Here is a 21,845-nt window from a genome sequence, read left to right as displayed (position 1 = left end):
AAACCCGGAAAACATGCTTCTGCAAAGATCAAATATGTTGATTTCCTCTCGATGCTTGAATAAAATCCTACCTCTGACATTTGGCATTGATCTTCGTCAGTTCCAGTGTAAGGGTCAATCTGCAGGTGGTCGATGATTCTTCGAAATCACAGATGTTGATAACGCAAGTGAATTTACTACCAGTAATAAATTAAAGTTGACGAATTTCTTCCTAATGTAGCCAAAACAATGTACTGTGAACAAATGGAATCGAATTATTGTGCGGAATTTCTCTGTTGATATAATCGGTCATTTCCATGCAAAACATCTAATTGGCTATAATAATCGCTGCCACTAATGATTGCATTTTATATGGATATCGAGTGCCCGATTAGATTATATGATTTGCAATGCATGTGTGTTACTCATGAGTTGTGGTGATTCAATGGAAGGTATTACTATTTTCATTAGGGATAATTATAATTACAAATGCTCCATTTCGTAGAATGTAACGCATTGAGAAGTACGTTCGTTTATATTGAAAATATAATAACTGACAGTGTTTCAGTAACTTTCAGGGCAAGATTAGATCAGATTAGATGGCCTGACCTAACCGGCTACCACTTCTTCTGGGTCTTTGAGCCATCTGTATACGAAGTTTCTTCCACTTTTACCGGGAGGTGTTTTGCCAGTCCTTCTACTTGGTATGATGATTTTGAAATATTTTTGAAAGTTGTACTGTGGATCTGCCTTCAGTTCATTGTACAGTTTCAAGTATTCTGCTCCTGCATTAGCCTGTGTGTCACCAGTCGAGCTTCTCTTTCAATGTAGATGTGCAATGGTCCGGATAGGACCTCAAGAGCTGCAGTTAGGGTCGTTCTCATGGCTCCCCCATAAGGGTATAGTGAAGGAAATTTAGAATATTTCGTAATAACTGGTTATTAGAGTGGATTATGTGAGAAACGATTCGACTCTACAATATTCTACTCTACAATATTTGTGACGATTTCGAGAAGAATACCAAATAATGAAAGAAAATTTGAAAACATGAATCCTCTCTGATTCATGTATGTCTACAATATTTGAAAACATTTGTATTCAGTAGAATACCAGAAAAGTGAGAATTATTTCAGGTATTTCGTAATATTAGAGATTTTTGAGTGAATTATGTGAGAAATATGTGAACCCATTCTAGTCCATCATGGTTTCTACAATATTTGAAACGAATCTGGGAAGAAAAGGGATCTGAAGAAAATTTGGAAAGTTTTATAATATTGGGGTTATTTGTGTTTATTGTGTAGGAACATCATTGCTCCAGTTTATGTGTTTATACAATATTTCAAACAATTCGAGTAGAATATCAGTGAAGTGAAAAAAAAATTGGGATATTTCGTAATATTTGGGTTTTATGAGTGAATCTATAGTGTGTTTCTAAAATATTCGTAAACAATTTGAGAAGAATGTCACAAATGGAACAACATTGTGAAATATCGTGATTTTTGGCATATTTTTGTAATTTTTGTGAGATATCCAAATTCATATTTTTGAACAAAATTGAGACTACCATAATATTAGGGTTATTTGTGTATATTATTAGGATTATTTTTTGTGTTTCTACAATATTTGAAACGAGTTTGAGAAAAATACCGTAGAATTACAGAAAATTTGGAAAATTTCCAGTCTATTTGGGTTAATAACTGATGTCATGCATGATATTTTATTGTTTGGAACAATCACGAAATACAAATCAATCAACAGAATTGAGTTTATAACAAATAGAAAGAAGAAGAAAAGATCACCTCGAAGGTACTGTGTTGATTATGTGGGAAATACAGATATTTTTTCTACAATATCTGAAACGAATTCAAGAAGAATATCAGGAATGGAAAAAATTGGGGAATTTCGTGATAAATCCTTTGATGAAATATTTTCAGAAGATTCACAAAATTCCCAAATAATTCATTTCACGATTTCTTCATCAGAAATTTGTTGAAAATATCCAAAAAAAACATAAGAGAATTTTGGAAAACTTCTTCTCTTCGAAGGGAATATGAAAAACTCATGAAAAATAGAATATTTGTGGAACAAAAGTACAATACGTTATTCCATTTACACCTCCTGCTTCTGGAGGCTACACGGGTTTTCCATATTTGTCAGCCAACCTTCTTGTTCGTTTTATGAATACGAATGAACTCCAATATTCATTGAACTTGACTACTGAGTTGCCTGTTCAAACAGACTATGCAGACAACCTCCAGTTGCGCGAAAAATTAACAACCTTCAGACACACATCTTAGGAATCAGTTATTTAAGATAGAAGATGATGGTATTATCGTGACAGAATATCGTGTGAATTCAATTTATTTCAATATTTGCATATGGTAAACATAAGAATGAAAAAATAAATAAAGTGTGGCGATTTCAGAATACTGAAGAGGTTATCAACATTACTAGTAATGGGTATTGTTTTAGGAATATCATGCAAGCAATAATCTTGCGTTGCCGATATTAGATAGTACTGACGTTGATATGCATTTGATGAAACGAAGTTTTTTTCTTTGTCGTTTCTTCGTAACTTCGGCCTTCAAACCCCCCAATAACGCTATATAATATTCACTAAAAATATTCAAGATAGTCGATTGATATTACACAACGCACATCCCAAAATACCAAACCTTTCCAGCCAATTTTTGTGCTTTCGGCCGCTTTTTCGAGCTTTTGGCCCATCATCAGTATGGTGCAGCCAAGTGTAAGGATGGGCAATACTTGGTTAGCAAAAGAAATAAATACAAATGCACGGAGTGACTAATGCAACTAATTTCCTTTATTTTCAGTATTTCAATATTAACATACGTCTTTTTATAAATTCTATTTATTATATCCGAGCGCTTTCGCTAGCTGGCTGTTCTATCATCTTCTTGGCTTTACTCAAACAGAACGTTTTATCTTCTTGTTTGTTCTTTTATGCCGTTAAAAGGTCTTAGTCCATATCCACGAATTTAAAAGTCATAATTCACTTATCAAGGAACAAATACAAATCAAAACACAATACAATACACATTACAATATACTACACATACAATACACATTCCTAAAAACAGTGAACCTAGAAAAAATCCAACAAAAAGGATATTACCTGATATAACCCAAACACAGGCAAATTTATCTGCAGTGCCTGCACTAATTGGTTCGATAATATTCGTTCATATTTGACCTGTAGAAAACAATATGTATCTTCAAAGAGCGGCAAATCGGACATACAGGAAAATCCGCATGGTGTCCCACAAGGATCTGTTTTGGGACCACTCTTATTCATCATATATATTAATGACCTTTTCTTTTACATGCACCCTCATGATATGGTGTCATATGCGGATGATGGTACCTATTTCTCATCCCAAAAAAATATTGATAATCTCCATACAACTATCAACCAAATTGACGACAAAGCTGAGATATGGAACAATTAATGAGCTTAAACTAAATAGACTGAAAACTCAAACCATCATCGTCTCCAGTCAAAATAATATACGAACTGGAAGTTCTGTAAACCTTTTGGGAATACAAAAAAAGGCATTGAGAATCATTGCAAATGCTCCACTGCCAACAGTTGTTCATGAAATATAATATCATGCCTTTGCCATCTTTATATATATTTCATTTTACATTGGAGATACATAAAAATAAAATTATGAAACACTCTCTCATAACCATGAATATAACACCAGATCTGGCGACTTATTGAAAATACCCAAATTTCGTTTGACAACATCCAAAATGAATTCTTTAAACTTGAATTTATATAATAAAATTCCGTCAAAATTAAGAAGTCTTAATTTTAATCAGTTCAAAATCAGAATGAAACAATATTTGAAATCTGAATGTTTTTACAGTGTGCAGGAATATTTACAAAATGATTTTGGACATTATTATAGTTGTATATATAATAATATATAAGAAGGGGAAGTTTGTTGTTAATCTTGGTATAGAATCCTTGTTGCAGATTTACGATATTGTCAGCCTTTTTTAAAATTGTATGTTTATGCTATATTTATTATTGATTTATATTTTATTATTTTTGTTTTTTTCAATATCTAAAAATTTGTTCAGAATTTGTGAGAATTAGACTGTCTATGGATAGACTATCTATGGATATCGAATGTTCGAAAATCATTTTTGATATGTGAGGCAAATAAAGCACTGATGATTTCCAATATCAATTTTATAATTTTTTTTGCAATATAAACTCTGATATCATGCATCAAAAACCAATCTATAGAGTAATAATTATTCTAACAACTCATTTCAGCTCTTGAGACAAAACTGTGAAACTTCCTGTTTGTCATAAACTACGTAAGTTGTCTCTTATGGACATCAGGCAGTTACACGAGACAAATAGACAATAACGCAATTGATATTCCAAGTACATTCCGTGATCTGCTTTAAATCAGTATTTTGTACGCATTGTGCACATATTCTGCATCGAGAATCAAGATTTGCAACCTTCTACTGCTATTCCGAAGGAATGTAAAGGTCACAGTCTATCATTAGCAGAATTTTATTAAATCTTTTTCGTTGACAAACCTTTCTGTATCTTATATCAGTTCAACGCTACCAGATACTAGGGGTTAGACAAATTCTATGTGGGGTTTATTCACATTCCATACTTTTTGGGGTAAATGTGGTGAATTATCACTTATCAACAGAACTTCATTCAAAAGTAGACATAACGTGTGTTCGCTAAGTAGGCTCTGGAGCAATTGACAAAAAAAATATTCAGTGGCGAGGCCAATTTCTGGATTATTGGGTACGTGAACAAACAAAATTGTCGAATTTGGGACGATACCAATCCACATGAGATTCGAAAGTGTCTAATGCATCCCGAAAAGTCACTGTTTGGTGTGGATTTTGGGCTACGGCGTCATCGATCTTTGAGAACGACGTTGGCCAGGCAATCACTGTCAAAAGCGAGCACTGTAAGTCGATGATCACATCACCAAAGGTGGTTTGCAAATGTTGAATTGATCTTTCTATTCACAAAACTACTTCTATGCTCTTCAATTCTTTGGCACAATAGTCTCCATGTTTGGCTAATATACAGTTTTGGACAAGAGCTACGAGTCAGCTTATATACTCCTGAACTATGTATAACATGGAAATCTGATTGGAGATTTTCAGTTCAATGCGATCGGAACATACACCCAATAAGTAGTTTCTCCAAACAAAAGACCACCACATTAGATGTTTCAAGACTCTATGAACGAGTTCATTTCATAATTTTCACTTAGTTGTTCTCAAGATGGATTCATAAAAGTGGAATCTTTACCAAAGAAGTATATCGTGTTTGTTTAATCTGTGACTGGAGTACAACAAATCGTCATTTACCCCAGATTGTATTTCTAAAATTTCAATTACATGACTAAATATCTCCCTGTGTTCCTCACAAGGAGGGGCTAGGCCTGGTACATCAATTTTAGAACTCATCTCACATTTCTCAAACCTCGAAGTAGGAATGGGCCAATTGAGGCTAGGCCTATGGCGAGACATAGGCTTAGGTTTGTGTTTAATAAACCCTACAAATTACTAGTAAAACAACACAGAGTCAAATGCTACAAATGCAAGACGCATATGTACAGACGGCTCAAAAACCAAAGAATGCACAGGATGTAGAGTGTACTCCAGATCACTAAGCCCAAGGATTGAGTGGGGAATGGGAAACAATACCAGCGTGGTCCAGACAGAACGGCTGGTTATCCCGAGGTGGTAAAATTTCCGTTGCCCTGTGAAATGATTGGGACATCAATCAATATGGTTGAGTATAGTCAAATTTCGATTAGGTAACGGCTAAAAAATCTATTTGTGGCATGTTTTGAAGATTACAATGCATACATTTCTTTAGACGACCAGAATATATCTGATTATTACTCACTTATATTCGGTGCCAAGGTTGGTCAGATAATTATTTAGAAAAGAAATTATTCATAAATGGTTTCATTTGAGGTGTATCCGTTCCAGTGTGAATTAGGAAACACAACGTAAACATATTTTTTCTTGATATTTCGTAAATATATTTTCGTGCATTAGATTGCGGCAGCAGGTGTGTTGAAATGATTCAAAAAGGTTAGGACCGGCGGTCTTGAAAGGATTTCCAATCTCATAACTTCGATGAAGCACGTCGCTTGAGTTCATATTCAATTTTGAAATCGATAGGTTCATGAAACAGTCATGATAGTTCTCAATTCCATGAAAACTTGACATTTCTGTAGTATGAACCTGACGCCACATTACAAATTTCAGGTGGAACACAATCGTTTTCAATTCAGTGATTACGTTAGAGAAGTAGAAGAGATTTTGTTTTGTTTGAAATGTTAACGATATCTTGAATATTCCATGATATCTGAGTGTGATTCTGAGTCGTTGAATTTCTACACGATCAAGTGTCATTGACATCGAGAATTTCGTACTCCGACTATGCCAAGGTTGCACATAGCATTCGTTCGAATCAATACGTGTAATTTGAATATAATACAGGACCTTCGCAATTGAGAAAAGAGTGACAAAGGGCCTTCAAGAGTGTTCTAATAATTTCGATTATACATACTTCAAAGTGGAACAAGCCCGGGCAATTGCAATTTCATGTTGTCATTAACATGTGCATGAATAAATTAATTTGAGTATGACGTATGACTATTTATCAATAGTCAGGGGGCTGGATAGGACAAAAAGCAAATTTTGCTGAAGAGCAATTCAAATCATTCGTCTATGAGTTTCCAATTTCCTTATTCCTACCAATAACTAAAAAAACCGCAGCATCAATTTTCTTTATTTCAGAAAAGTTATAGAACTGTTCAAAAATCAAAGAATTTTTGTTCAATTACGTATAATTAGCAATGACTATATAGCTCTTAGTGATAGGTGCATAAAACATAGTGCATAAAATATAATGGTCAAACCCTATCCTCCGAAGCCCCGATACATTCGGGAGGACGCGCCAGCATTATCAACCAACGACCACTCCCCACACTGTGGGGTAAGTGACCATTGTGCCGAGAATCATGTGCCCTGAGCAAGCGCAGTGAGCCAAGAATAACAGCCTTCTGCATATGTCTGGCTAAGATTTTTGCCTTACTGCGGCAGGCGAATACTAATAAATTTTGCGAAAGATTATCCTTACACTTAGGAAACGATATTTCACATCATAATTTTCAAAAGTAAGCTGAAATGTCCTGGAAATTCAACATTTTTTCGTGTTCGGCGGTCCTTACACTGGAGCTCGAGAAACTCAAAATCAGTTTTGTTTCGCGCCACTATGATAAAGCAAATTGTATCTAGCTTGGGTGGTGAGGCAAAATACAACAACTTTACTTTCTTGCAGTTGAACAATAAGGCTGAAGGTCAAAAATATTATTTGTTGATGTCTACGAATAGATTTGAGAGTAGAGAAGACATCATTCCTCCAAGGACTCCATTAATCAGAACAACCATCTTGACAGAGTGATCTGGATAGAGTCTGCGGAGTTCGAAGAGAAAATCCCGATATTTTATCTGTTTTTCCTCCTCTTTCGTCTTGCCAGGAGCTGAAAACTCCACGACAAATATTGTCTTGCTCTGAAGTTCATCAGCTGCTTGGGCAGCTACCCTAAAGAGGAATGCTCCAATTCCTGCTCTCTTATGGTCACGGAAGGGGATCCGAACTCCTGACGGGCTTTATCTGGTACCATTCTGTCATGTAGACACTTCAAACTCAAAAGTCCACGGCCTCCCTGTTGTCGAGGGAAGTACAACCGTGGAACGGACAATTTGGGATGCAAACTCCGATAGAGATGCACCATTTTTTGGGTCTTTACGTCGAGTTGATACAGATCCTCCCGAGTCCACTTCACTACTCCAAACGAGTAGAGTGAGATTGGAATGGCAAGCATATTTGTTGCAGCAACAGTTCCGATGACCAGATTTGTCGAAGTTTGTGCTGATACTTGCCGCGAGAGAGAGTTCGTCACTGCTGTTACCTCTTGTGAGTGGCGTTGTTCCACCCCGAGGTAGGTATACCCCAACCAGCAAAGTTGTTTTATAATTCCATGGTGTTGTAACAGTTTTATTTTATTAGTATTTTATAATTACTTCCAAAATGCTAATTGATTATATAAGATGATCGGTGAACACAATACAGTTGTAGACAATAAAAGTGTTTTATAAATTTGTCATAGAAACGTTTATGAAATAAAATTAAAAAACCATTATAAAATAGTCAGGAAATTATCACAGAAACGTTTTTGCAACTAACTTATAAAACTTCTTTTCCTATAAAAGTAAATTGTTATGTAGCAATTTTATAACTTTTCTGTGAGATTTTCATGATAATTATAAAACTATTTCAAGCTTATCTTATAACTGTTTCCTGTAGCTTCAATGAAATTATTTTATTGGAATGCTTTCAGATACTATTTTATTTTCATAACCATATAGTCACTTCAATGATAATTTCCCAACTATTTTATAGTATGGTATATTAACTACAATTCAAAAACACTAATATAACTGTTATAAAATCAAATTGCTTTTGCTAATATATATTTGCTGCCACCAAGAATAAAATGCAGCATTTAAGAATAACCAGCTGACATCTATTCCCAATCACAGCTTTGAAAAATTCTTCAAAATTTTAGTTGTTTAGTAAGAATATTTTTGTTTAGTTATTACATCTCTCCGGCATCCAAATGGTGTAGGATGCTTCTATCTACGAGCTGCACATCGTCTCCGTAGTCCCCACATCGTTCTTTGTTGGGATGGACCATTACACATTTGTCTATCCCAAATTTCATATCGATAGCAAGCGTGTACTCTTCCACCACCCTCAAGGACTGATGGAGATCCTTCTCTCCAGAGGCAAAAAGTTTAGGATCATCCATATAAAACAAATGGGTGACCTTGTGTCTCCGCTTTCCGGGGGTTCCACAGTTATACCTCGAGTATTTCTGAGCGCAACGGATGATGGCAATAGTGAGATGCAGAAGAAAAGGGGACTGAGGGAATCACCCTGAAATACACCTCTTCTGAAAGTGACCCACCCTGTTTGGACTCTTGCTTGACTAGATGTTATATTTCTATATTTACATTTGTATGTACTTTTCACAAGCTTTGTCCACAAGATTTATTCTTAATGACAATAAAGTATATTATTATTATTAATATACAGGAGACTAGGCTCAAGTCACCACAATTTAGACGTGTAGTTCCTCTGAGGAGGACTTCTGTAGCGTCATTTCCTTTGTTTCAAGAAAGTAAGAAATACTGAGAATTCGTATACTTATAGTTTCATACATTCTTTATATTATCATATTGTTTGTCGTTATTGAAGTTGGCGAAACTGTCGAAATAACACAGTAATGCAAATTAGTACCGCAACAGGAACGTTGCCGGAATGATTTCGTCTCATTATCGGTACCTGAATAGAATTTTCACTCCACAGTGACGTAATTATGGTTCAGCAAATAATCCCCTGTATACCGCATTTCTTTGTCGAACTTTGTCATACATTTCTAATTCCAATTTCATTTTATTCAGTCTGGTCTCGATGCTTATTATCCATTCATAAAATTCGTTTCAGTAACCAGAACGTGAGAAGAACATCGATCAATCCCATAAAACCTAATTGGTTACGAAAAAACTGAGTTTTTGTGTATTCCAAATGGAGGCCACTCGAGTGGGAAGTTATTCATTTCGCAATGAAAATAGCTTCATTGCCTTTTCCGTGACCGATGAAAAGGCCCACCTTTTCATAAAGGAAGGTTCAGGGTGGCAAATCAGAATTCTGACTTGCAAGTCAGAATTATGAGATACAAGTCAGAATTCTGACTTGCAAGTCAGGATTCTGAAATATAAGTCGGAATTCTGACTTGCAAGTCAGAATTATGAGATACAAGTCAGAATTATGAGATACAAGTCAGAATTATGAGATACAAGTCAGAATTATGAGATACAAGTCAGAATTCTGAGTTGCAAGCCAAAATTCTGAGATACAAGTCAGAATTCTGACTTGCAAGTCAGGATTCTGAAATATAAGTCAGAATTCCGACTTGCAAGTCAAAATTATGAGATACAAGTCAAAATTCTGAGTTGCAAGTCAGGATTCTGAAATATAAGTCAGAATTCTGAGATTCAAGTTAGAATTCTGACTTGCAACTCAGAATTCTGAGATGAAAGTCAGAATTATATAAGAAGGGCCACACAAAAATATTTTTTTCGATTTGTATAATTCTGACTTTCATCTCAGAATTCTGACTTGCAAGTCAAAATTCTGAGATACAAGTCAGAATTCTGAGTTGCAAGTCAGAATTCTGAGATACAAGTCAGAATTGTGAGGTACAAGTCAGAATTCTGAGATACAAGACAGAATTGTGAGATACAAGTCAGAATTCTGAGTTGTATGTCAGAATTCTGAGATACAAGACAGAATTCTGGCTTGCAAGTCAGAATTCTGAGATACAAGTCAGAGTTCTCACTTGCAAGTTAGAATTGTGAGATACAAGTCAGAATTCTGAGTTGTATGTCAGAATTCTGAGATACAAGACAGAATTCTGACTTGCAAGTCAGGATTCTGAAATACAAGTCAGAATTCTGACTTGAAAGTCAAAATTCTGAGATACAAGTCAGAATTCTGAGTTGCAAGTCAGAATTCTGAGATACAAGTCAGAGTTCTGACTTGCAAGTCAGGTATACCTGCAGGTATAATTATCTTAACTTGCAATAGTTTGGAGCTATAGCACATATTCATTTTTTTGCATTATTTTTCGAATCTTTGGGTATTTTCATCTAAGATTCGTCTGAGAGGAGTACAGCCTTTTCAATTTTTTTTTATAAATATTGTAGTACTCTTGTTTTTCGCTATCCTTTTTATCTTGTTCTCTAGCTTTTCTGCTTCTTCAGTTTTGCCAGAGGTTTTTTCTTCACCCTTTCAACTTTTCTTCTCCCTTGACTGGTCTTGTTTTGAGTTTTACAGGAAAATTCGGAAATGTCCATTTCCTTAAATCTTCCTCAATCAGTTTTCTGAAGGTTGAAGACAGAAATACTGTCTTGAAAATTATTTATCAGTTTGGGGTGAAGAATAAATGAATAATTAAAAATGTTAGTATTCAAAGTACAACAAATTCAACAATTAGAAACCGAAAAGATTTATATAATTCGTCCCAGACGAACCACTTATTACGAAACGAACCACTTATGGAAAAACCATCATACGTCCCCACATGTAACTGACTCAATTGCGCCGTTTCAATTGGCCCAATAATGAACTATTTGGTGTTTCTTTGCGAGTAACGGTGATATACTTTCACTTTCAAAAAATTATATAACTCAACCGACCTTGGCAATGATCTGGTGAAGCTTCAGATGTTGTCGACCTCAATAACTCCGTTACTGGTGTTGCATGGTATTATGCTCACTCGTTTTTTTTCTAATCAATTTCGAAGGCTTGTTCTTTTCTGTTCAGAAATGGAATTAATATTCTCCAAGATTTGACTTGGCATAGATAAATTTGAATGCATATAGATTTATTCGTTTCACATTTGGAGATAATGATCGTTCCATTTCGATATGCATTGCCAAACTTCAAGCCAGGTCATTCACAGAATGTTCAAGTGTTTTTTTTTTGTTTGACTTGTCCATTTAGTCCAAGTTTCCAGAAAACACTGCAGCCTCTTGGGCTTATTGCGTTATTGCTTCTCCCATTCCATCAGTCTCGTTCCCTGTACTAGTTTGTACAGGTTCCGTGTTGGATGTTCGTCATATTCTTCTGGACGTAATTTTGTAGGTCCATATATTGCTTGCCTCCTGTGATTCACTGCCTCACATTCGCATAAGATGTGTAGAGCTGTTTCTATCCCTTCGTTGCATAACCTGCAGCTGAGGTCTCCATTGTACAGCACCATTTTATTCAGGTGACCTCTAAGCAGACAATGACCGGTTAGTAGTTCATTGGTTCTTTTCTCGGACGGTCCCTAATGAAGGTTCTACTGTGTTTGTTGCCAGGTATTTTTGTCCAGTACTCTGTGTGCTTTTTATTGGTCCATGTCCTAATGTGGTTTCGTACCAATGATTTTGGTACCCCCAGAGCTGGTTCAGGACCTATATATGAAGTTGATGATCCGCGTCTAGCACATTCATCAGCTTTATCATTACCTGTGATTCCAGAATGACCTGGCACGCAGTACAAAGTTAATTTGTTCCTGTTTGCAAGTTCATTCAGTTCTTCATGGCATTCCCAGATCAGTTTTGATGTCACCTTCGGGTTTGTCAAAGCCCCTAGTGGGCTCTTGCTGTCTGTAAAAATATTGATCCGTTCATTTCTTTGAGGTCTCAATTTAATAAGCCGTGCCCACTCCAAGCTAACATACAGTTCCGCCTGAAAGACAGATGTGTATAGTCCTAGCGGATAACTGTAGTTTAAATTTCTGTCCCCTCGGTATATTCCAGCTCTTGTTCCATGTTTGGTCTTCGATCCATCTGTAACCAGGTGTTTTTTCCAAACATGTTTTCGGGATGACTAATGGTCCCCCACTCTTCACGGCTTATGATTTTGGTCGTGAAGTTTGTGTTAAAGGTGTACTTCGGTGTCATGTGGTCCGTGCACGTATTCAATATCCTGGCCCATCCTGGCCTCCCCCATTATCACAAAGTGTAAAGGAGGTAGATTCAGGAGTGTCTCCAATGCAGTTGTTGGGGTAGTTCTCATTGCTCCCGTCATTCCCAAACATGCAAGTCTTTGCACCTTGCCTAGTTTGTTGATAGCTGTCGCCCCCTTTATCTTTGGCCACCAGACCAGAGATGCGTATGTTATCATGGATTCAACCACCATCATGTATAGCCAATATACCATGTCTAGTTTTAGACCCCATATTTTTCCATAGGTGGGTCTGGCGACCATCCGTCCTACCACCACTTTCCTTTTCATCCTGTCCAAGTGTTGGTTCCAGGTCAGTTTGGAATCTACAATTACTCCCAGATATTTAACCTCCCCCGACACTTGTATTTCTTTCAGTTTTAGAGGCCCGCGACCCTCCGTTTTAGTCCTCTTGGTGAATGCCACTATGGCCGATTTGGATGGGCTTATGTTAAGCCATTCTTGTTCGGTCCATCTTGTTATATATATTCAGAGCCTGCTGCATGCCTCCGTAAGATGACTAAGTCGTCTGCAGAGCCCAGTACTTTATACCCATAGTGATCCAGGATACATAATAGCTCGTTCATTCCATAACAGAGGCAATAAAACCCCCTTGAGGACAGCCCCTTGCTACTTGCTAATGGTTGTATATATCAATCTTCCCCTAAACATGCAGCACAGCTTGTCTTGTCGATCCCTCTTCTCCTCGACGCCTGCATGGTTGATTCTAACGACGTATTGTCAAATGCGCCCTCAATGTCCAAAAAAGCAGCTGAAAGTACTTCCTTGTTTTTGTAAGTATGTTCTACTTTTTCTATTACCCGACATAGAGCCGTTCCTGTTAACATACCTGACCTGTTTGTATATTGGTCTCGATGTAATGGTCTGAGAGCCAGTGATACGTCCCTGATAGGCCCGTCAAGTAGTTTTTCTAGCGTTTCCAACGCGAATGACATGGGACTGATTGGTCTCAAAGCCTTCGCCGAGTCCTGTCCGATTTTCCCAGGTTTCGAAATGAAGGTGGCCCTGATCAGTCTTCAAATTTTTGGTATGTGTTCCAGTGCTAAACTTGCCCTGAGAATTACACACATTTTTTTGAAAAGAACTTCCGGTCCCTTTTGAAGTATTTCTGGGTATATGCCATCAGGTCCCAGCGACTTATAGGAATGAAATGAGTTTACAGCCCATTTTGATTTTCTCCAGATCTATCACCGTATTTGTCATTTGCCAGTCCTCCCTGGATGCCCTTTTGGGGGTTTCCAGTTCTGAATTCGCCCAGGACTTCGGTGTTAGATTTGTAATATGCATTGCCAAACTTTAAGCCAGGTTATTCACAGAATTTTCAAGTGGTAATTCGTAGACAATTGAAAATCGTTGAAAATGAAAAACTGTCATGTATATACCAGAATAACAGACAACCTCCAAGAATTGAACCAATAGTTTTTCAACCAAGTGATCATCTTCAAGAAGAACATTAATCTTCCTCTTGAAGATGATCACTTGGTGATCGAAACACGTGCCAAGGTGTTACAATAACGGTTTGATGTTAGAATAAAACTCCAGTAATATCAATCACTACACCAAAGTTTCCAAACAGTGCATGTTTTTCATATTCTTCTGGGCCAAATTTTTGTTCTATATAATAGTCCGGTCAATTTAGACATTTGAAGCTATCTATATTCCCACCAAGCTGAAAATCAAAAAGATTGTTTAAAATATGATTAAAAATAAACTTTCCCCTGTATGGAAAAAAATTTATTCAAGGTCAAAGGTCAAAAAAATGGGGTTTTCCCGATTTTAAGCAAAACGGTAAGTTTTACCTTAAAAATACTTCAGACAAAAATTGTAGATCATGAAATTATCAAGCCACACTTGAACTCGGTAATATAACCGAAAAAGATGTTGATAGTAGCAACTGAGGTTGGAGGAAGACAAGGTAATTTTACTTATTTTTTACTTTTGGTATTTTTAACGAAACATGCAAATCTACACTTATCTAAGCAGGTAGTTTTTTTAGAATGCCATTAGCGATGATTTCTTGTCGAGTTGAATTAGTATTTTCAAAAACTTCAGCACATTGAACTAAGTTTTGTTTTTCAACCATTTTGAAAACTGTTATTTTACCCCTTCTGTAAAATGCAGATGTCGTATCACAGCCAGTTATTTCGTGTAAAAGTAGTAGATGATTTTGACACTTTGCAAAAGTAGATAAACTTTTTGATGAATATATTTCAGATTGATGTTGAGCTTTTCCTGGTTTTGGGAAGAAAATAGTTTTTTCAGTTGGAGTTCGAGCAGTGAGTAATACATCTTCACCAACAACAATAGTGTTGTCCAAAAATCGTCCTGAATATCTTCTGTTGTCCCACAAAAGAATGATCGTTTTGGTTGCCCGCAAGTTATCTAACGCTTCATATATGTAGTTGGATCGTTCTGATTTTTTGAAGTGAACAAATTCGAATGAATTTCCATCTTGTTAACAAGTTAAATGACTATTTCAGTAATGCATGATAATTCGGTCAGTAATATATTCAAGTCTAGTGTGGTTGACTATGCGAAATACTACATTTCTCTTACAAAATGATCAGGTTTGTGATTGCATCACGAGAAAAGCAATGTGTAAAAGTGAATTTCGCTTTAGTAATAAGAATTTATAACTTCGAGATCCACTATCAACAACTTGCTTCGCCTAAACTATAAATGATAAATTTCATAACCGGTCTCAATAAAATACAATTTACATCAGTTTCACATTTTCGACAAATTAGTTCATAGAATAATGTTCGAACAGTCTATATTAACCTGAATATTTTGTATAGAGTTACATACATAGAATGTTATATTCACTTCCTCATACAGATAACCCTCTTTGGTAAACAGTAATGAAAGAAGTCAGTTCAGGGACTGTGGAGAGGAAACATGGGGTTGTAATTGCCCTACGTTTGTTTGAAAGTGATTGACAATGTTTCATGATGAATTTCACTAGTTCGGACTTCCATTGTCTACTATATAAAATGATTTGAAATCCCTGAAACAACTAAAAAAGGAGAATTGAAAATGAATAGCTGAAAATAACAATTATATTAACCAAAATAAACCTGAAATGAAATAATAGTGAAATAAAATACAAGTAAAAATAGAACAATTGAATAAATAAAAATAAAGAAATGAAAAAAAAAATAAATAAAAAGTGGAGAGATTCCAAGTCACGTTAGTTCACGACGTTCCGATTGTTGGTATCTACAATCGTCTTCGGGTAATGACTGGACTGATTCCTCCGAGAGATGACTATTTATAGGTCGTTCGAGTACTTTCACTTATCCCCGCTTTCCATTTTCCGCTTCACTGGTTCCGTGGGAGATTACCGTTTTGGCGGGAGTTGGCCATTTTTCGCTTGATGATGGGTTTCCATATGTTGCGTATTTCTACGCTGGCTTGGCTGAATACGTTGTTGGACAACATGTATGCGGCTTCCTTGAATTTTCTCCTAAACCAATGTTCCTCTCTGTGCAAGATCTCAGCTTGGGACCACTCGATGTTGTGTTGATGGGCCCAAACATGGTCTGCTATTCCTGATTTGCTGGTTTCCCCTCGCTGTGTGTGTTTCTTGTGCTCGGCAATGCGAACATTCAATGGCCTCTTAGTTTCACCAATATAGGATTTTCCGCACTCACAGGGTATCCGGTAAATGCAATTCTTGGAATCGCAGTCCGCGTTTGGTGGCCTGGTTTTCGTGAGGCTGCTACGGATAGTGTTACCGGATCTGAAGCAGGTTCTGATGTTGTACTTGGAAGCAATTCTTCTTACTTACGTCGTACAGGACCCTACTGCATCAATCGAAAGGAAGTTGTATCAGATTTTGAAAAAACACCAAGTCTATTTTTCGGACAAGCAAAGATCATCGCTAACACCGCACCACAGTAAGCCTCCTCACTTGTATGGACGACCCAAAATCCACAAGAGGGACGTTTCGCTTAGACCGATCATCAGCTCCAGAGATTCGGCTACTCAAAACTTGTCTAGATTTTTACTTCCCTTAATACAACCATTACAAGGAAAAACATCGTCTTTTGTGAAGAATTCAAGGCATTTTGTCGAACTACTGGGGTCAATTGAGGTCACACAGGAAGATCAAGTAATTAGTTTCGATGTGGAAAGCCTTTACACCAACGTTCCGGTCGAAGAAGCACTCCAAATCATACAGAGAAAGCTATCCGAAGACGGGAACCTGAAAGAGTGAACGAATCTACCTATAGAAGTAATCATGGAATTACTAGGATGCTGTGTACGAAACTGTTATTTCCAACTGAACGACGAATTCTTTACACAAGATGAGGGGCTGCCAATGGGATCGCCACTTTCACCAGTCATAGTCAACATATATATGGAGTGGTTTGTATACCGAAAACCCACTCATACGGGACAGTATCTGAACCACGAATCCAACCACCATCAATCGACTGAAAGAGGAATCATTAAGACTCTATTAGACCGTGCTTTTGGGCTTTGTAATACGAAGGAAGGTCTCGAGAAGGAACTAGACATCATCAAAAATGATCTTCAACGGAATGGCTACAGCAAAGCGATAGAAAATACTTTGGCTAGAAGACAGCAGGAGCCTCGCAAGGAAGAGAAGCCGTCACAACCAGTGCTTGCACTTCCCTACATCAGAGGATTATCGGAGACGATAAGAAGAATTGGTTCCAAGTACAACATCAGAACCTGCTTCAGATCCGGTAACACTATCCGTAGCAGCTTCACGAAAACCAGGCTACCAAACGCGGACTGCGATTCCAAGAATTGCATTTACCAGATACCCTGTGAGTGCGGAAAATCCTATATTGGTGAAACTAAGAGGCCATTGAATGTTCGCATTGCCGAGCACAAGAAACACACACAGCGAGGAGAAACCGGCAAATCAGGAATAGCAGACCATGTTTGGACCCATCAACACAACATCGAGTGGTCCCAAGCTGAGATCCCAAGCTGAGATATCAACCTGCCAGATTGTCTCTGGTTTGTATTCCTGGCCATACTGGTCTGGAAAGCAATGAGGCTGCTGATTTCCTTGCAAAGGAGGGTGCTGCAAGCAGCTTCATCGGACCAGAACCTGTCATTAGCGTCGCTTTAGGCTTTGCCAAAGTTTGAACACCTGGATGGCTAGAAAATCTATGGACTTCTGGCAGAAACTTCCAGGATTGGCTCACTCCAAAGAGCTTGATACCAAACGATTGTTGGACTACAGTACGATGTCTAACAGGCCTTATTACAGGTCACTGTCATTTGAATCATCATATGCAGAGGCTCGGACTGTCTGAAGACAATGTGTCTCGCCTGTGTTTGTGGGCGGTGGCCTACACCACCCACGCTTTATGCTGCCTCTGCATTGGCCCTTTCTACACGTGTTCCTCATTTAAATTTTTACTTTTTTCATATTGTGCATGGTGCAGTGTTTTTGAAATCTTCTATAATCTAGAACAATGGATGAATACTAATTGAAACTGAGGTTGTATAGAACCTCAACCGTGAAGAATTCATCACTTTCGATGGAGCTGAAAGGCGTCTAGAGTGTTTCAAGGTTGCTGTTTGGTCAACTCAGAAGTTTTATTTCTCCTGCAGTACGTATGATAACGACTCTTTAAGTATATATTTATTCCATGGATTAATTTGCAATCAAACAGCGTCTTCAATTAGACGTAATCAGACACGATAATACTACCTTTCAAATAGCTCGTCCATGCAGAATAATATGAATGCATTCGGTGTCCGGTTACTGTGATAAAAATGGAAAAAATCCTTGGGTGTGACATGTAATTTGATAATGAGTTTTTATTTCATTGAACTGTGGTGTATCCTGAGAATTGGTGAAATTGCTCGCAAAATAATTCAACCATTTGGTATTTTAACTGAAAAAAACTTGGACTCAGAATGTAAAGTTTCAATACGACAATAGTGAATAATTTTATTAAAACGTTGCTCAGTACAAGAGATACGTAACTTAACAAATGACAGAATTCAACATCTGCCCATAATGAATCAAAGCTGAAATTGCTCTGCCATCCAACCAATCACATCAAACTCATATTGATACAAAACATTGTGCAGTCACACTCAAAGAAGAAAAAAAAAGGGTGAAAAGCAGGAAAGAGTGGCGAATTTGATCACTCACATGTTAAAAATCATCTCATAAACATGAATGACATTTAATATAATAATATAAAGATAATTTTGGTGTTTTCAACAGATTTATGGTGAATGAATATCAAGTATAGGTATCAACTGATCCATATTATTAAAGAACCGGATCGTAACATATATCTCTTCAGATTTTTCTTGAAACTAAGTGGTGATAGTGATTTCAATTCGATGTGTAGCTTATTATATAGGCGTGCAATATTAGTGGAAAAAGAGCCTCGGAAAAGAGAGGATTTATGTTTAGGTGCTAGAGATTTCTACTCAAGTATACTAGTTTTAGATTCATGTAACTACCCTTTGAGAAACATGTGTACTGAATCGCAGAGAATAATCGAGATGAGGTCTCTTTTTGGTAATTGAAACCCATCGATGGAAATAATAATCAATTTGTTACAACGATTTTCTGCAGTTGTCCTACCGAAGAGCACGACATAAGATTCAGATGCGTTCACAGAGACACAGTATCAACTTGATTCATTTATCAGAGAGTGTAGATCATGACTCAAATGATCGAGCGCAGAATTGAGTGAATTTTCATCTGATTCTGAATATAACTGTAAATGGTCAGCGTAACAATGCATGGAAGTATGAAGAAGGCACTGTGAAAACTGAAAAGTATATAAAATAAAGAGAAGTGGGCCTGAAATTGTCCCTTGAGGTACCCCATTATTCATGGGAATTGTTAATGAGATCAAATGCTTTATTGTAGTCCAGCAATACTAAAAGACGAAGTTTGTTATTGTCAGAACAATGCAAATCATTTATAACTTTCAAATGTGCAGCTGTGGTTTGCCCCAAACTCAGATTGATAGGTTGGTGACATATTGAAATTATTCAAGTAGTTATACGCCTCTGCAAGTTTTAATATATTCATTGAGTAAGTGACATGTGTAAGGTAAAATAATGGGATAACAATATAACAGGTCCAACAGCATTAGATTTAATACATGACTCTCAGACAACTCAAAATTATTTATTGATAGGTCATTGGTATTAATAGAATCGCACTTCCTGCATACACATCTGCTGGCATTGAATTTCACTAAATTCCATTTGATTAGGAGGTAATCCTTGTTTGACTTGAAGAAGATATTTTTGTAATTGAAGTTATTGAGCTGGCTTGATTTGACCTTCTGATACTAATCGCAGTGTGTTTCTTTCCAGATACAAGATACCATGCAACAACAGATCGATTATCCAGTTTCCTCTTCTCATCATTTCCTCCTTTCGATCTCACCAATATCCATGGTATTAGCGCAGAATGTCGCCTGCAGAGCAGTAAATACTTGGAGGATTTAAAAAAATTCAAGATATGGGCACTAAAAAGTATGTATTTGTGAGTAAAAAAAACCAATACGGTCAAATTTTGTTTTGAAAAAATCTTCAAGAACTGAAAATTCGAAAACTTCTGTAGGGTTATAATACAGGGTTGCGCAAAAGTCCGGAATAAAATTAATATCTTTTTAACCAGTATTTTAGGAAAAAAACGCTGGAACACGTCAGTTGATTTCACGTTGTACGCATTTTTTGGCAATAAAATTGAATATTTTCTTTCGACCCCTTAGCTGCAACCCTCCCCAACTTTTTTTTCAAATGCAAACCTATGTCGTGTATGGGCTCATTGAAAAGCTCGTAAAAAACGGAATCTGACCATACCCTTTATTTTTTTACTCATGCGGTTACCACGAAATGAGAAAAAACTCTTTTAAAACCAAAAAAGTTAGAAATACCTACTTAGTGCTATCTACGGGTGAATTAACGTTGCAAAAAATGAATAAGTGGTGATGATGTACATTGCTCAACAATTGCTAAGGATCACCAGCACCTACTTCCTAAAAGTTTACAAATTTTAAGAACAGACCAACCGGGCCAGGCACCACATCAAATTTTATTGATTTATGTGTAAAACTGATAACGTAATGTAGCATCAACATTCTGTGGATTTTATTTTTTCACCAAAAACTTACACATAAAATTAGTTCCATCCCAAGCAGTTGTTGACCAGTGTACCTCAAAAAGAGAGAAAGGTTGTTGCATTTTTTGTACCAAAATGAATGCCCTGATAAGAACTTTTGTCTTGTAGGATCTCTGTAGGAAGATCCACATGTGTCAACGGTTTCATTAGCCCAAAGCAATCCTGCGTCTAGACGTACGATTGGGGGGTTTTTGAAAACAAAAAAAATACCACCCGTATAAGGTATGTCTTGTCCAAGAGCTCTTGGAAGATGACTATGACAGGCGTTTGCAATTTTGTGAGGAAATAATGAGGCGATGTGACGAGAATAATGGGTTTTCCCTCAACATACTCTTTTCGGACGAAGCTACTTTTTATTTACATGGAGTAGTTAACAGGCATATCTATCGATTTTGGAGTCAGCAAAACCCACACTGGATATGCGAAGCTCGTACTCAGCGTCCTCAGAAAGTGAATGTATGGGCAGGCATCATCAACAACAGAATATTAGAGCCATACTTTTTTGAGGAAAACCTTACAGCTGCACGCTACTTAGACTTTTTACACTTTGAATTAGTCCCTGATTTAGCTGTTATGTTTTCCAATGAAGTAGATCCAGATATCCCCACTGAAACACTTTGGTTCCAACAAGACGGCGCTCCCCCACATTTTGGTATTAATGTCAGAGAATATCTCGATAACATATTTGCAGGACGCTGGATTGGACGACGTGGTACAATTGAATGGCCACCAAGATCCCCAGACTTAACGTCATTAGATTATTTTCATTGGGGATATATAGAAGACAAGGTTTATCAAAATAGGCCGGCTAATATTGAAGATTTAAAAAGCAGAATTAGAGTGGAATCACATAACATACCGGCTGAGGCCATTCGGAATGCCGTAGACGGGTTTTACCATTGCCTAGGAGCCTACCAAGTAAAGGGTGGAGGCCAATTTCAGCATCTGTTACGTTAATTCACCCGTAGATAGCACTTAGTTAGGTGTTTGTAACTTTTCAAAAGAGTTTTTCTCATTTCGTTGTAACCACAAGAAAAA

General features: G+C 36.9%; 1 protein-coding gene across 1 annotated transcript in view; it reads left to right on the top strand.

Moving 5' to 3' along the window:
• The window catches only part of LOC111505700 (nose resistant to fluoxetine protein 6), a 44,010-nt gene that overhangs the window by 7,497 nt on the left and 14,668 nt on the right, over positions 1 to 21,845 (top strand). The window contains 1 exon segment of the mRNA XM_074174719.1: positions 19,997 to 20,158. Coding sequence (XP_074030820.1) covers positions 19,997 to 20,158 — 162 coding nt within the window.

Source organism: Leptinotarsa decemlineata, unplaced genomic scaffold, assembly GCF_025532065.1.
Source record: "Leptinotarsa decemlineata unplaced genomic scaffold, Ldec_3_MD MMD2_tig00000882_RagTag_RagTag, whole genome shotgun sequence".
Taxonomy (NCBI): domain Eukaryota; kingdom Metazoa; phylum Arthropoda; class Insecta; order Coleoptera; family Chrysomelidae; genus Leptinotarsa; species Leptinotarsa decemlineata.
This window is presented reverse-complemented; position numbering and strand designations above follow the sequence as displayed.